This window comes from Anastrepha ludens, chromosome 2 (assembly GCF_028408465.1).
Source record: "Anastrepha ludens isolate Willacy chromosome 2, idAnaLude1.1, whole genome shotgun sequence".
Lineage (NCBI taxonomy): Eukaryota > Metazoa > Arthropoda > Insecta > Diptera > Tephritidae > Anastrepha > Anastrepha ludens.
Genome location: NC_071498.1, coordinates 23,103,265 through 23,119,373, shown reverse-complemented (window position 1 = coordinate 23,119,373; position 16,109 = coordinate 23,103,265). Strand labels below are relative to the sequence as shown.

The following is a 16,109-nucleotide window of genomic DNA, read 5'->3' as shown; positions in this document are numbered from 1 at the left end:
ATATGCACTACCTTAGAAATTAAAACATCAGCAGAAGCAATATCTTTGTTAAAGGTGCCCAAAGCGCTGCGACAATCTTCTACAACATTTCAGTTGAACTAAATACCTTAAAAACTTTTAGTGTACTTAAAAGTTGGATCTAAATCCTTTTTTATAATAATCTATCAAGCGCGGAGATGTCATCGTTAATCTTATCTAACGAGAATTGTTTTGTTGTATCAAATGATTTTTATTTTAAATCATCCATTACGGCATCTGCTCATCATCTACGGAGAGCTACCATTCACTCGCTTTTTGTCTAGCTTGAGTTTTTCCCTCCATAAGGTTATTTATTATTGATGGTGTGGATTTTCCGGGTGCACTTTATTTTCGTTGGCAACGTTTTGTCGGTAGATCCTTATAGCGACAAGTTAAAACGGTAGTTGAGCCGAAGCCATCCGTTCATATATTTACTATACGAGTATATGTTACAGGTAACCAAAAACAAACTGGGGCGCTTGTTTGTTCTGACATCAATCCTTTAAAACTTTAGAACGGTTCAACCAATTTTCAAAAGGCAAAAACCGGTATAAAGTATTTAATTCAGAATTGTATTATAAAAAAAGAAAATAATATATTTAAATTATTTAGAAGTTTTCCAGTAAGCAAAGCATTCACTTAATTTTATAACTCAAACACAAAGTGAGACAGTGAAGAAAATATAGAAATGAAAGATATGCCTTTGCACAAAATGCTGCTTGTAGATGTCGTTACTTGAGTTTTGGTGGCAACTCCTAGAATATTTTCCCTGATTTTAGGGAATTTTTACCACTAATCTGCCGTTTGCGCAATTCTCGTTCAGCGAGCGCCCACAAGTGCTCAATGGGATTGAGATCTGCGTTGTGAAGAGGATGGGCAATACTTTCTTTACAAAGTGAAGCCACCATTCCCTTACAATCTGCGTAGTATTGTTTGGGTCGTTTTCGTGCATGAAAATGAACGTTGGTGGTAACTGTAATTTCCGTCAGTTTTAGGAATGTGCTCCTTCAATATTTTTAAATAATTTATTTTAGTCATTTGCGGCACTCTCTAGTACTATTTTTTGTCGTTTTATAGTATTTTTGTTTCACAAATATTTTCACTTCAGCAACATTCCTCAAAACATCTAATTCATAATTCAAACATTTAGTTTTTATTACCATTTATTTGTTTTTATAATAAAATATATACATATGCAAATCATTGGTTTTGTTCTTCGTCTAAGATAACATCATGATCGCTTTCCAAATGTTTCTCCAAGTTTTCCTTATTCTCAAATATTCGACTGCAAATGACACACCTAAACTCCTTCTGAGGTGATGTCGTTTCAAATTTTGATATGAGCGTTGACACTGCTTCCTTTGTTTCGTTTTGCTCCTGTTCATCTAATAATTGAGCCACGCGATACCGACACGATGGTAATTCAATATTGTGCGTTCTCATGTGCATTTTTAGTGTATAACGTTCGGTGAAAGATTTTGAGCAGTGTGTGCAGTGGTGCCGTGGTCTATTCTCTTGATGTATGAGCATGTGGTGATTGTAAGTTTTTCGTGACCTAAATGATTGGTTGCATATACTACATATAAGTGGATTCTCTTCGGCTTCATGTCGCATTCGGTGATTATATAGCATATTGTCCAAAGAGAAACGTTCTCCACATTTTTCGCACTGGTATTCCTTTTTATCCCAATGTTTACGCATGTGGCGCAGGGTATTTACTGGCCTTGTGAAGCGCTTTTCACAGTATCGGCATTCATTTTCTGTTTTACCATCATGCACATTCATATGTAACTCCAAATACTCCTCGTCCCTTCGCACTACCCCACAAATAGGGCAAATAAATTGTTTTATATTATGAGCTGAGCTTATATGTTTTGAAAGTTCAGACTTTGTTTTGAATATCAGTCCACAAACAACGCATTCTTGGTTTTTCTCACCTAAACTGCTATCTCCCCCCATCCAATCGTCATCATCATCGTCGTCAATACCTTTTTCGCTTTGCAAACTTTCTTCGTCTTGGACATTACACTCAACATTTTCTTCATTACCAACGATTTCAATGAATTCTTCTTTTGCGTCTAAATCTGGGTTAAAGGCATCTTCTATCTGACCATCGTCTTCAACAATTATAGCCTCGGAAATCGACTCATCGTAGTCGACTTGCTCCAATTTGAGTTCGCCAGATAAAACTGATCGAAGACGTTCAGTTAACCGTTTTTGGAAAGAAAGTAAATTAACCATTAAATTGTCATATTCGGCTAATTCGTCACAACATTCCAAACATATACTAGCAACTCCTTGAAACACCAAATTCGTTTTGACGCAATTAGCCAAATGTTGTAATACAACCTGAATAGGTTTTCCTGACGCAGGAACTTTGCATGTCTCTATATTTTGGAATGTTTGGTTTGAAAGTTTGCTTGATTTGCCACATAAGAAACAATACTCGCTGGTCAACTCTCGGATGGTACTTGCTGTTTCGGAAACATCTAGTTGTGTGCTAGACTTAGCTGGAAAGAAAAGAATGGAGTTATTTCTGTGCAAATGCTATTAATTTACTTGTTCAACAAAAAAAATTAATTAAAACTCTACAATCGCGTCAATCGCATGGTGGTTGTTATCCATGTTGAAAAGATTTTTAAATTTTCAGAAAAATGCGTATTTCAAACTGAGTTTATTAATAAATTTGTATACAGAAATTTTGTTTTAAATTAAAGTTTGGATCGGGTCAGCCCATGGAACACAAAAACCCGAAATCTTTTAGTAACTAAACTCCAAACCTAAAAATTATCAAAAATCAAGGCTTAAACCTGTTCTAAGCCGAAAAATATTTACCATAACGCGGGTAGCATTATGAATTTCTGGAAGTCGATTTTGACCTTTATCGATTTGGACAATGGCGACAAATGTACCGCCGAAAAGTGGGGTTAGGGATGGTTAGTCGATATCCGATTTATAAACTATATTACTATTTATTACAAACTCTAAGATCGACTACTTACTTAAGCGATGGGGAAACACAAGGAGCTAATATTTCGTTTATTTAGACTAGCGATTAGCGATAAATAATATACCTGTATCTATTCCATGCATAGCTCTTAGGTGGAACGAAAGTGTCGTGGTGCTTTTATTGTATTTCAACAATTTATTACACTCTTTGCATCTAACTCTTCTTCCTTCATCAACTTTGACAAAATGCCGCCAAACTGCGCTCACTCGCATTATTTAATATTAAAAAATTTGGCAAACTTTATTTTATCGTGCACATTTACGAGGTATTCCGTAATAAATTTATTAATGGTGCACACTAATAAATAACTTTAGTAGTTGACCATCGCTGGCCGTGTGGAAACGAGTGGAATTATTGAAACAAAGGATGGTAGACTAATGATATGCGCCGTCTGAAAATAAAATCGTTTACTGTCTCTAAGATTATTCTAAATAATAATTTCATCTCCAAAGACGGAAAAATCAAGATATTTAAAAAAATAATACAATAAGTTGAGTTATTTAGTTCAAACCAAATAATATTTTCTAAATTTAATACTTAATAAAAATAAATTAATTATATATAAGTGAACAAATAAGAAGATATCCGAATATATAGTGACCATTTACTAGGGTACAAAATATAATATAAAGTTTTCAAAATCAATTTTATTTTTTCAGACTTTTTATAAACCAAAATTATTTGCGTCATTGAACAACTTGAGTTTTTATTTAAAATTAAATAAATATATTTGGCTTAGGTTCTTCGAAATGATGCGATAGGGTAATTTATCTTAACGATTTAATGCCTCATAAACCCCGGAAGCATATGATCTGATAGAACACTGCAAAATTTTTTATCAAATTGTAGCCTGTAAATAATAAAAATTTTCAAAAGAACGATATTTCAACTGGAACCCGGGATAATATAGTTCTTCAAAGCTAATCAATTAAAATGACATTAGTTTGCCGTAATAGTTAGTGCTTAATGTCTAAAGCATGAAAATGTTCTGCAAAAAATCCCATTCTCCATGGAATGTGTCTCTGAAATAAAAGGTTTTTTTTTATTTACTTCACACAAATCCTTGTTCATGAATCATTCACTTACCAGTGCTACCAATTACCACCGTTTATATCCTGCCAAGGACTTTCACACCGGCATTTGTATGGGAAACACAACCACAACAACCAATTGACAGATAGGCCAGTTGAACAAGAATGCAGATAATATAAAAAAACTAGGGTCTGTCAGACTCACGCACGGTAGAAGTGAAACTTCTAAGTTGGTTGTTCCATGCATGGGAGCCCCGGTTTAGATCTCTCCCCCCTCTCTCGTGTTAAATTCAGGTTTTCATTTTTTTTTTTTCTATATCACTCCACATAAATTTGTACTATTTATTTTTGTCCTTATTAGCTTCAAATTTGACACTTGGGTGCAGTGTTGCACTTGACGCTGACATTTCTTTGCACTTCCAATGGTATTTTTTGCCTACTTTTGCCGCGTTAATCAATTTGCTTTGATCACCGAAACGGTTGAAATGTCATTTTACAACCTTCTACTTCAACTATCGTCACTCGTTTGGCAAACGCACTCATTGTATCGCTTCGTCTCCTCCATACCTACCATCTATTTACTTCACAGCAGTTTCTTATTGCTTTCCCGCTTACACACATTCAATCGGCGCTTTATCTGATACTCACACACAGCACTCATTTGCACGGGCTATGGCTATCTATAATACCCGTTGTCGGTTGTCGATTGTCGGTTGCCTGCATGTCGCTAGTCTACTTCAATGCTTACTTGTGTGCTATATACATTTCGGCGTGTCTCGGTGGCTCCCTCACATCGTTCAGCGCTTGCGATGCGAGAGAGCGACAGAGAGAGCGAATAGGCGAGAGTGGGAAGGAGCAGCTGCTCCTTGGCCCCGCCCATTTGACGGATTTCGGTAACGCTCCGAACTTACCGTTTCACTCGCCTATTTTCAATCTGCCTTGGGGCCCCCGACGTGCCTAAAGAAGTTTCACTTCAATAATTTTTCTTTTCAAAAGTTGAATGCATAGTTGAACTGAATATTAAGTTTATTAAAGCCCTGGAAGGTCCCGTTTATGTTCTATATAAAAAAAGGTTATATCTTTTACCAAATTTGGCATTTGTTATTTAAAAGGTGTTTATATAATTACATATTGTCAACTTTCTTTTGCATCAGACAAACAGATGATCGTTCAAAACCGCTTTTTTGTCACCTGTCAAAATATATGGTCGGTTTGTAAAATTTGTGACCGAAAAACAAGGACAAATGCGTAATTTAAATAATGCAAAACTATCGCTTCATAAACCCACCTACTACTTTTGCTGAAAACCGTAACGATTTAGTTTTGATTAGGTGTTCGTTTTTTACTCCTTTTTCTCATTTAAAGTGCTCAGGCACTAAATATAGTTTTATTTTATTTATTTATTTACTAGTAATGTAACTATAAATATTATAATTAAAAGGCACTCATCTCAAAATTATATTATTTTAGCAGCCGGTTGTCCATGCGATATCTCGGAACTGTTTCGATTAATTCCCACTAATAAATAAATCGATGAATCGTTTGCATGTTGTCTGTACATAATAATTGCGAATTTGTTGTGATAAAATAATTTGTTTAATTTAAGATATATAAAAATTTCTAATGTACACTTAACAACAACGAAAGATCTATACTGTTATTCATGTGAATCATGCGTTGTCAACTATGTCAAATAGCAGTTGGTGGATTTGATGACCTGGAGGATATAAACAAAAAAACTCCTTTCTCTAGAAAGTCTATCCGCGCAATTATAACTTATTTAGCGAAAACAGCTAAACCCGCTATAGATGTGCCATGGAGTGGTGACACCTATGCCAACATATGTAAAATTTGTGTTAATGACATCTTAATTTATGATGAGTATATGATAAAACTATTAGAAGTACAAAAACGGATTATTTCGTCTTTGCGAAATCCGCCGATAAATGAAGAATATCTTGTGATTCAATCATTAGACGAATCTATGAGCAATGTTGATTTAAAAATTGAAAAGGTTGAAATAAGTGTCGAAGCTAATATTGAATCAAGTGATTGCGGTAATGATGATGGAAATAACTCTTCGCTTGAAGATAACGAAATAAAAGAAACTGATGTAAATTACAATGAAGATTTTGGAAACGTCGAAGATTTAGAAGATTTAAGTGAATTAGATGAAACTGTTGAGGAATCTACCCCAAACAATAGGAGATGCAATGTTCCGGTAAATTGTCATGTATGTAACAAAATTTTTAAAAATAAAACGCAGCGACGTCGCCATGTAAACGTTGTACATAAGCCCACTAAACAAATTTGGAAATGTGAAATTTGCGGAATTACCACGAAGGATGAAGAATACTTAGAATTGCATAAGAATATTCATGAAGGAAAATCAGATTTAGAGTGTCGATACTGCAACAAACGGTATACCCGAAAAATCAATGTTATACGGCATATGCACAAGCATTGGGACAAAAAGAAATTTCAGTGCGAAAGATGTGGTTTAAGATTCTCCGAGAGGCCAATTTATTATAACCACAGATTACAACATGAAGCTGAGGAAGACCCACTTATTTGTGAAGTGTGTAATCAATCGTTCAAAACTCGGCGCACCTATAGGAATCATTTGTGGGTGCATCGTGAAGATCGACCACGTTATAGCTGTGAAATTTGTGGCAAGACTTTTGTTGAAAAATATACACTTAAAGTGCATCTGAGGTGCCATAATGGAAAAGAGGAAGAACGTAGTACTGGACGTCGGAAAATCATAAATGAACCACGGCAGGAGGAACAAACCTTTGAATGTGTCATATGTGGCGAGCAATTTTCCTCTAAAGATTTATGTGATCAACACATGAAAGTTCAACACGATGTAATTTTGAGAGCGGAAAATATTTTTATGTAAAATAAATTTATGAGCTCATGATAAAATATGTGTTCACTTATTTGAGATATGGATTTTCATATGCACATTATTTAGGAATCATCGAGTTAATAATGCACTAATGTAATGTAGGTAAACAATTCTTTTATAGCAAGTATACTTCCATTACAAAACCGAAGTGGATTGTGGAGAATAACAGGCGCACCAACATTGACTGCAAGCAATGGCGGCATTCCTGGTAAGTCAAAGGAATTCAAAAGTTCGATGAGATAGGCAACGATTTCATCCTCATTCCCAACATCAATCGTTTGGCATATGTAAGTAAGTATGTATTTACGGTAAATTTTGCATATCAAAAAGTTGTGTATAAAAAATTGATATAATAAACACGTTTTTTCTACATCAAGTAAAAGGGGTGTTCATTTACAGTAATATTGCGAACCTGTTACTTTTTGGATGGTTTTTAATGGCTGATACTCCACTGATTAGCTGCCGCAATATTGTAGCAGGTATTTCGCGCCGAACGTGTTATTTTAAATTATGGACTAATAACTTCGTTTGATTTGAATTTAACTTTGCGCTGATTAGCTGCCGCAATATTGTAGCAGGTATTTCGCGCCGAACGTGTTATTTTAAATTATGGACTAATAACTTCGTTTGATTTGAATTTAACTTTGCGCTAAAAACTTTCCTATGTAGGTTCCATCCACTTAGGAACTCATGGACCAGAGAATGCATTTATGCGCAAATTTTTGTCAAGGTGATGCTGCTATAAAATGAGTGTAATAAGCTACTAAAATCGATATTCCAAACATGCAATGATTCTAACTACTCTGGCAAAGGGCTGGTTAGGGTCAATCTAGTTAAGTGCAAGACTTAGTCATTCAGGAATTCCCTGACCTCAACCCCATTCAAAAATATGATATTAAATTTTTCTTCTCCTTTTTAATGTTACGAAAATATCTTTATTTGAACATAAATTAACATAATTCGTCTAACACGTAATTTTTATGTACATCAAACTGGCTGGTACACTTTGTATTAATACGGTAGTACGCATATTTGAAGTTTACATATTCACATGAGCCAGAATCAAGACGGAATGAAAAAAAAATTACTCTTACTACGATTAGGAGTATAATGTGCAGAAGGGCTTAGGGATACTTATACAATAACAGTACGACGTCCAGCTAAATTGCTTTCAACAAAATCTACGTACGGAAAAATTGTTTAAGTCGGAATAACATGCATGCCCTTAAGATTGACGTCTAATAAGAACCAATTAATCCAATGGCTGATAGCTTACATGTGCCACTAGTTCTAAGACTCACAGGATACTAAAAAAAATTTTATACTTTATCATTCGATAGTTCCTGCCGTTTCCGCTCTAGTATAATTTTTTTGTAATTAGTAGTTTGGGCGTAAAACTAAATATAAATTGCTTTTAAAAAGTTATAATAGTCAATATTAACTACAAATATGATCTCTTATGTACATACATATGTACGATGTTATAAATACATGTTTAAGGTAAGCTAATTATTATTTTATAAAACAAAAATTGATTTTCTATAATTCAGAATTATACTTAAATGAACTTAAAGCTGGTACTAGACATGTGTGTATGTGAAAATGCTTACAATGTACTTGTGTGAACATATTTTAGATGGTAATCTAAGTTTGCTTGGGCACTAAACATTTGTCCGCATATATGACACGCTTTCTTGGCGTCGTCTTCTACCACATCGAATTCAGAAAAATTGTTGATCGTTAAAGACTTAAGTATAACGTCATGCTCTTTTTCCATGTGCTTGTTTAAGTGATCCTTTACTGAAAATATTTGGTCACAAATTATACAATTAAACTTTATTTCTTGAGATAGAGCTTTCGTTGGGGTATACGTAGATTCATCGTTATCTCGTGCCGTATTTTGCACCTGTTGTTGTGATTGTGCTGTTTCATTAGATTCAACGGCTTCAGGATGTGTACGTTTGTGAACTTTAAGTGTATATTTCTCTGTAAACGTTTTAGAGCAGTATTCACAATTGTAACGCGGACGATCCTCTCGGTGCGTTATCATATGATGGCGATATGTGCGCTTTGTCTTAAATACTTGCGAACAAACTTCGCACTGTAACGGTTGCTCTTCAGCTTCATGTTGTAATTTGTGGTTGTACAAAACAGTTGTTTGTGAAAAACAAAGGCCACACTTATCGCATTGATATTTTTTCGAATTGTAATGCACTTCCATATGTCGGATAGTGCTAATTTTTGTAGTAAACTCTTTATCACAAAACCGACATTGGTTTTCATTTCGTCCTTCGTGTGTATTCATATGTAACATGACGTAGTCTTCGTTTCGATGGCTGTAACTACACAATTCGCAACTGAATTTTTTATGAGCATTGGATACGTGTTTTTTTAAACCCGATTTAGTATGAAATTTCATCGCACAAAAGTCGCACTTAATCTTGATTGAGCGGCTTCTGCGATTATTACTACCTGAACTTCTAGATTGGCCTTCAGCGGTTTCTCCCATAACATCCTCTATGGTTTGCGCGATTTCTGAATCTGATATCTGTGCATCGTCAAAAAAATGATCGTCAGTGAGATCGTCCAGCGCACTCACATCGGGTTCGATCTCATTTTCAAAATCGGAATCAAATCCCGTCACAGCTTTTTCAATTAAATCCAAAAGAATGCGTTGTTTCTTTAGAGCTTTCATAAGGTAAGTATCGTATTCCACCAGATCGAAATGACATGAAGAGCAAACAGATTCCCCTCGGGCAATGTGTAGTTCTGTATTAGCATGACGCGCCAAATAAGACAATACATCTCTAAAGGACTTCTTTGATGCAGGGCACCTACTACTGTCAACGATATACTGATCCCGCGTAGATGTGACTTTCCGTCGACACAAAAAGCATCTTATTCTAGTAATTTCTGTCTGTGCCGTCGCCATTTTAAAATTAGTTTCAGTGTTTATTTAACTCAATTACTTCAATAAATTTTAAATAAAAAATATCTGCAGAAAACTTATACCACAGCTGTAAGAATATCAACATTATTTTGGAAACGAAACATTGATGGGGGACTTTATTTAAAATCGACTATTGCTTATCGATGATAAATCTGAATTATAGAGCTGTTTACCCCGTTTTCTTTAATTATTATTAATGATATGAAGAAAATACAAGGAGAAGGAATAGCTAATTTAATTACGCAATTGACTGCTAATAATAAACAGTTGGAGAAAATCCGTATGCGACGTTTACTGAGGTTGCAAAAAATTATTGCAGTAATACACATAGGAAATTCTATATTACATTTTATAATAAGTAAAAGGAGGACAAAATGTTTATGGACACACGCTTTTTTCTATAAAATGAATCCCTATTTAAAAATATTTAACAAAAAATTTATTGGAATTATTTTTAAAGACCTGTTCTCTTTGCCGGTATTCATTTCATTTAGTTTTTATTATGATTTTTCTCCTTACATTTGTAATAATAATTATCAGTAACACAGAAAACACAACGTTATATGTCGAAAAGTATCGTTATTATCGAGGACTATTTTATAATCTCAGATTTTGGGAGAGAAATTTTGTATGGGAAATCGCGCTTTTTAATAACGGATTTTGAGTAAGGCGCGAAAAAGTAGATCATCTACTTATGTGTGAACGTATTATTATGAATTTGAATTTGAATTTGAAAAGGTCGAGCCAAGGAGCACCAGGAGATTTGGTGGCTCCTAAAACACTCAGGCTAAAAAAGCCCATTGTATTTAAAGCTCTGGAAAGGGGGTAGATAGTCAAGGAGGGAGGGAGAAAAGTATCATAGAAAGAGATAGGAAAGAATAGAGACAGAGATAGAGATAGTTAGTCCTGTGAGAATTTTCCAGATTCTTTGACAAATTTGTAAATATCCTCCAGTTTTAGAGAACGAATAATACTCATTCTCATGACATCGGAACCCAATACTCGTAGTCGCGCTCTAGCAAAGGCAGGACACTCACAGAGAAAGTGCTCAGTGCTATCCGCCTCCTCCAAGCACGACAGGCATACCGGGTCCTCGATGATTCCAATGGTGGCCATATGCTGACCCCATGGGTTGTGTCCTGTAATGATGCCGACCATCAACCGAATGTCTTTCCTTCTAAGTTTTAGTAGAAAGTTTGACAGTTTTCTGTTCGGACTCGTCACAAAACACTTTGCAGTTCTGCAGCGTTCTAGACCGGACCATCGCTCTTTATGTAGATTGCCTACATAATCGTTGATCCAGTTCTTGATTCCTGCGGGACTGATTCCGATTATTGGCTCTGGCCCCTGTGGAGGCACCGCTGATCCACGGTTGGCCAATTCGTCGGCAATTTCGTTTCCTTGAACACCGGAGTGTCCTGGAACCCATATAAGTACAAGCCTGTTCTGTTTTGCGACAGAATTAAGCTTCTTCTTACATTCTTGAACAATCTTTGAGGTTTGCTTCGCGTTCTCCAGGGCCTTCAATGCAGCCTGACTGTCACTGAAGACTCCAATCTGTTTCCCGCTCCATCTCCTCTCGATTATCCATTCGGCTACTTTTAGGATGGCAAAAACTTCTGTTTGGAAGACAGTTGCCATTCCCCCCATAGCGTAGTGATACTTATTACTATCGTTTAAGTACCATCCGGCTCCAGACCCTATTTCAGTCTTGGACCCATCGGTAAAGAAAATATCCGTCAAACCTCCCTGCATGCCTCCTGGATTGCTCCATTGCTCACGCAATGGAAATCTGACATCAAATTTCCTTCCGAATGAAACTGTGGGTATCAGGTCATCTTTAGGTGCCAAAAACAGTGGATACTGCTCCGACAGCAACTTAAAGATTTCTCTGTGTCCCGAAGCTCCATCTTCGTGCCAGAAACCATATTTATGGAGTCTACACATAGCTTTTATTGCTTCCTGTTGTATCTTAAGATCCAGGGGGAGCAAATCAAGCATAGCATTTAGGGCATCTCCAGAGGTTGTACTCATGGCACCCGTGATGCATAAACATACACTTCTTTGCAGCGTGTATAGTTCCCGGATTGTGGACTTAACCATGCTCCGTCGCCACCAGACCACAGAAGCGTAAGTGATGATTGGTCTGATAAGTGCCGTGTATACCCATAGGACCACAGCAGGTTTCAGACCCCAAGTTTTGCCAAAGGCTCTACGGCATTGCTGAAAAATCTTCAATGCACGATTCACCTTCAGTGAAACGTGTGTCTCCCAAGTCAGCTTCTTATCCAAGATTACTCCTAGATATTTAACTTCGTTGGAAAGACCAAGTGTCACACCTTTCAGTGTTGGAAGACTGAGTCCCTCCAATTTCCGTTTTCTCGTAAACAAGACTATAGTTGTTTTGTTCGGATTAACGGAAAGACCTTGTCTCATGCACCAATCATCGATTTTGTCAAGAATCCTCTGCACTTTCGTGCAAAGCCTCCTTAAGGATTTATCCGATGTTAGCGCACAGACGTCGTCCGCATATGCTTGGACGTGAAAGCCGAGTTCCTGCATCTCCACTAATAGGGAGTCTACGACGAAGCACCACAGCAGCGGAGAAAGAACACCCCCTTGGGGACATCCTTGCTTGGCCCTGACTGTGATTTGCTCGTCATCGCTCCCACCAGCGGTTAACAGCCTCTCAGAGAGCATGGAGTATATCCATTTTATAATGGCTTGATTAACTCCGTGTCGTTCGGCAGAAGAACATATCGAGTCGAAAGTGGCATTATCAAAAGCCCCCTCAATGTCCACGAACACGCCCATTGTGTATTCGTCAGCTTCCAGCCCAGCTTCAATCTTGCTAACAAGATCGTGTAAGGCTGATTCACATGATTTTCCACTCTGGTAAGCGTGTTGATTTCTACTAAGTGGACTTCTCGGCAATACCCCCACTCGAATATGTTTCTCCACCACTCGTTCCAGACTTTTCAACATGAACGATGTCAAACTGATTGGTCTGAAACTTTTTGCTAGGGAATAGTCATCTTTTCCTGGTTTCGGAATAAATACTACTCTTACGCGTCGCCATTGGGATGGTATATAACCAAATGCAAGACAGGCTGTGAAGATCCTTTTCAGGGCCTCAATCAGCCTGTCTCCTCCTTTTTTAAGCATTGCTGGATATATTCCGTCAGGTCCAGGGGACTTAAAGTTCTCAAAGGAAGATAAGGAAAACCTTATCGATTCCCTTGTCACTATCCGACTAGCAATATACCAGCTGTACCTAGAGGTTCCACCGTTGCCACCGTTGTTGTTCATGCCACTCTCAACTTCAGAGATAGTTCTACTACCCGGAAAGTGAGTTTCGAGTAGAGCATTAAACGTTTCCGATTTGGAAATGGTGTATGAACCATCAGGTTTTCGAATGGAATCCAGCCTTACTGAGCGGTCTAAATGAAGGACCTTACAAAGTCTCGCTGTTTCCCTCATTTCTTCGACGTTACTGCAGAAATTTCTATAGGATTCAAGTTTGGCTTGCCGTACTTTTTTCTTATATTCTCTCTGTGTAAGTCGATGATTGGCCCAGTCCTCTTCTGTTTTGGTCTTCAAGGCCTTATTAAGAAGTTTCCTGGACCGTACACGAAGCTTCGACAGTTCAGGGCTCCACCAAGGAACCGCTTTCCCCTGTCTGCTTTGCCTGAGTGGACACAGTTCCTCAAAGCAATTGATTAAAGTACCTTCTAATTTCTTAGTCGCATCTTCAATCATTTCTGCTGATTTGAGTTTTTTCAGGTTTGGTAATCGCTCTGTTACAAGCTCACCATACCTGTCCCAGTCCACATTTCGAGGATTCCTACCGGAAGGTATTGATATTGTGTCAATTCCCAGTCGGAATTCGATAAGACGATGATCAGAAAGAGAGTCCTCCTCCAAAACTCGCCATCGGTTGATTTGATTTCCAACTGACCTATTGGTAAGTGTTAAATCAATCACCTCTTGTCTCCTTCTGGTCACAAAAGTTGGTTTGTTACCAGTGTTTTGAATGACCAAATCGGATGACAGGATAAAATCCAGTAGCTTGAGACCTCTGGGGTTGCATTTGCTGCTTCCCCACACAATGTTCTGTGAATTTGCGTCACAGCCCACTATTAGCCCCAGATTATTGGATTCTGCGTACTTGACCACTTCTCTTAGCTCCCTCGAAGGAGGTGGCTGTAAAGAGTCGTAGGGTAGGTAGGCCGAAACTATAATAGCTTCGACACTGTTCCCACTTTTCAAGTACTTTATTTTTGCAGCAACGATATCTCCGGAGCATAGCTCTTTTAACATCGTGTGTTCGATCAACCTCGGCATGATAATACATGCTCGCGGTCTCACATTCCCTTCACAATGAAGTATTTGTCCCCACGACATAGCACTTAGACCACAGATACGCTTGTGACATACCCATGGTTCTTGTATAAGTATTATGTGTGGGTTTGTTTGCAGTTTTGCATGCCTACGGCACAAGAGAGCCGTAGACGCTTTGCTATGCTGCAGATTTATCTGTGTAAATATTACTTCAGTCATGAGACTGAGTATATTTACGCTTTGTCCTCCACCTTATCCTGGACGCGGAACTGGATCCGCCCCAGATGTAAGTGGGGACGGCACCCGTACTTCGACTTAAGAACCTTGAGGGACCCAAGATCGATACCCAGTACCAGATGGGAACCTGCCTCCGAAGTGGTAGCGGATTTCTGCCTGGTGCACGAGTATACTCTCCAGAGAGTCGTGTCAAGATCCTTATTCTGAACACGGATGCGTTTGAGGAGTTCTGCTGAATTACAGGAAGGACCCGGAATCCAGACACTCGCTCGTACCAGCCTTTCTTTGCTACTCTCAACAAGAATAAACTTGCTGTTTTCGCAGGCTGGGATTTTTGCTATCGCTTTTTCTAGCCATTCTCGGGAAAAAGCATTGGAACAGTGCACCTTTACGATGCCGTCCACCACGCTTTTCCCCTCGAAAGTCGGCGCGTCTTTCGACTCACCGATAGCTTTCCACAGATAGCTGTCAAGATAGTCTTGTTGCCCTTTGGACAGTAGACCATCTTGTTTGTCGGTATGTATCTCCACCGTCATTGCCTTTGCTGCCATTCTCGCGAATGATTCGCCAGACGTTGACGGAAGAGTGTCATTCGACATTTGAGGTCCCTTAGCCTCTGCCTTGTCAGGCAAAGGTTTGTCTGCCTTGGATGGGGTCGAGGATGCAGGCATTTCCGAATTGCGTTTTTCAACTTTCCTCTTCTTTGCCTTCCTCCTCTTCCCGGTCGTTGGCACAGACCCCGTTTCGTTTCCGGAAGAGCGCAGCGCTACAGAGGAATCCTCTGTTCTGCCACGCTTTCCCGTTTCCGTTACAGGTGTCGAAGTTGACGGAGCTTGAGTCCTTGCCTTAGCTAGTGCTTCGGCTTGCCTCGCCTTCTGTCTTCTTCGTTTGATCTGCCTTGCGGTTAGACCAACACCTGCGTTCGACTCTCCAATAACTTCGGTCTTTTTACCGGTACTTACCTGATTCACACCAGGTTTAACCGTTGTCAAAGACTTACTCGGTACCAGAGATCCGTCTGAGTCTACTGAGAGATTGTCCGCCATCTCCACATCCTCCACAACTTGTTCAGTTGCTTCAGATCGTTTCGATGGCGGTGTATCGCTCACACTCACTCGGCTCTCCATTGGCATAGCCAATGTGCCATGTTTCACCACGTATTATTATAGTGCTTTCTTTTCTCGAAAAACAAAGTTCAACTCATATATGTAAACATTATGAAAATATAGGTATATGGTCTATGAAAATGTTGCGTTTTCCTATGAGAATAGAACAAAAAAATACCAAACCTCCCCAAATTATATATTTAATAAAATAAAATATATACACCCAACTCCCAACTGTAACCAAATGAATTGAAATATTGTCGATCATTTTTCTCATTGAGCGAGTCGAAGGTATTCACTCTAGTAATCCTTTCTTCGATAAAGAAGTGATCTCCTTTTCCATTAATAATAATAATAAACAATTTCTTTTTCAATTTCTTTGCTGTTGAAAGGAAACTTTTACCAATAGTTACCGCTTGATCTTCCCGTAAACATATACGTTGTCTTATGTGTATACGGCATAATTTTTGAATTGGTAATACCATTTGGTACAAAAACGATAGAT

The 16,109-nt window shown here is 38.0% G+C and overlaps 4 protein-coding genes across 4 annotated transcripts; 1 reads left to right on the top strand and 3 right to left on the bottom strand.

Moving 5' to 3' along the window:
- Window positions 1-1,163: 1,163 nt before the first annotated feature.
- Window positions 1,164-3,381, bottom strand: LOC128865229 (serendipity locus protein delta-like). The gene is made up of 2 exons (XM_054105357.1): window positions 3,093-3,381; window positions 1,164-2,528 (listed from the first exon to the last, which is right to left on the bottom strand). The coding sequence occupies exons 1-2, from the start codon at window positions 3,238-3,240 to the stop codon at window positions 1,219-1,221; spliced, it is 1,458 nt and encodes a 485-aa protein (XP_053961332.1). The 5' UTR covers window positions 3,241-3,381; the 3' UTR covers window positions 1,164-1,218.
- Window positions 3,382-5,456: 2,075 nt separating this feature from the next.
- On the top strand, window positions 5,457-6,992 carry LOC128865217 (serendipity locus protein delta-like). Its single transcript, XM_054105346.1, has one exon. The coding sequence runs from the start codon at window positions 5,732-5,734 to the stop codon at window positions 6,959-6,961; it is 1,230 nt and encodes a 409-aa protein (XP_053961321.1). The 5' UTR covers window positions 5,457-5,731; the 3' UTR covers window positions 6,962-6,992.
- An 890-nt stretch (window positions 6,993-7,882) lies between these two features.
- LOC128865210 (serendipity locus protein delta-like) lies at window positions 7,883-10,030 on the bottom strand. The gene has a single exon (XM_054105335.1). The coding sequence runs from the start codon at window positions 9,900-9,902 to the stop codon at window positions 8,577-8,579; it is 1,326 nt and encodes a 441-aa protein (XP_053961310.1). The 5' UTR covers window positions 9,903-10,030; the 3' UTR covers window positions 7,883-8,576.
- Window positions 9,977-15,637, bottom strand: LOC128871822 (uncharacterized). Its single transcript, XM_054113947.1, has 2 exons — window positions 14,653-15,637; window positions 9,977-9,987 (listed from the first exon to the last, which is right to left on the bottom strand). Exons 1-2 carry the CDS (start codon window positions 15,629-15,631, stop codon window positions 9,977-9,979), a joined length of 990 nt encoding a protein of 329 aa, XP_053969922.1. The 5' UTR covers window positions 15,632-15,637.
- Between the last annotated feature and the right edge of the window lie 472 nt (window positions 15,638-16,109).

Excerpts from the sequence above, each read along its gene's own strand:
- LOC128871822 (XM_054113947.1), bottom strand. The coding sequence starts at position 15,631 with ATGCCAATGGAGAGCCGAGTGAGTGTGAGCGATACACCGCCATCGAAA.
- LOC128865210 (XM_054105335.1), bottom strand. The coding sequence starts at position 9,902 with ATGGCGACGGCACAGACAGAAATTACTAGAATAAGATGCTTTTTGTGT.
- LOC128865229 (XM_054105357.1), bottom strand. The coding sequence starts at position 3,240 with ATGCGAGTGAGCGCAGTTTGGCGGCATTTTGTCAAAGTTGATGAAGGA. Across the intron at positions 2,529-3,092 it reads TATGCATGGAATAGATACAG|CTAAGTCTAGCACACAACTA; the intron begins GTATATTATTTA and ends TTTTCTTTCCAG.
- LOC128865217 (XM_054105346.1), top strand. The coding sequence starts at position 5,732 with ATGCGTTGTCAACTATGTCAAATAGCAGTTGGTGGATTTGATGACCTG.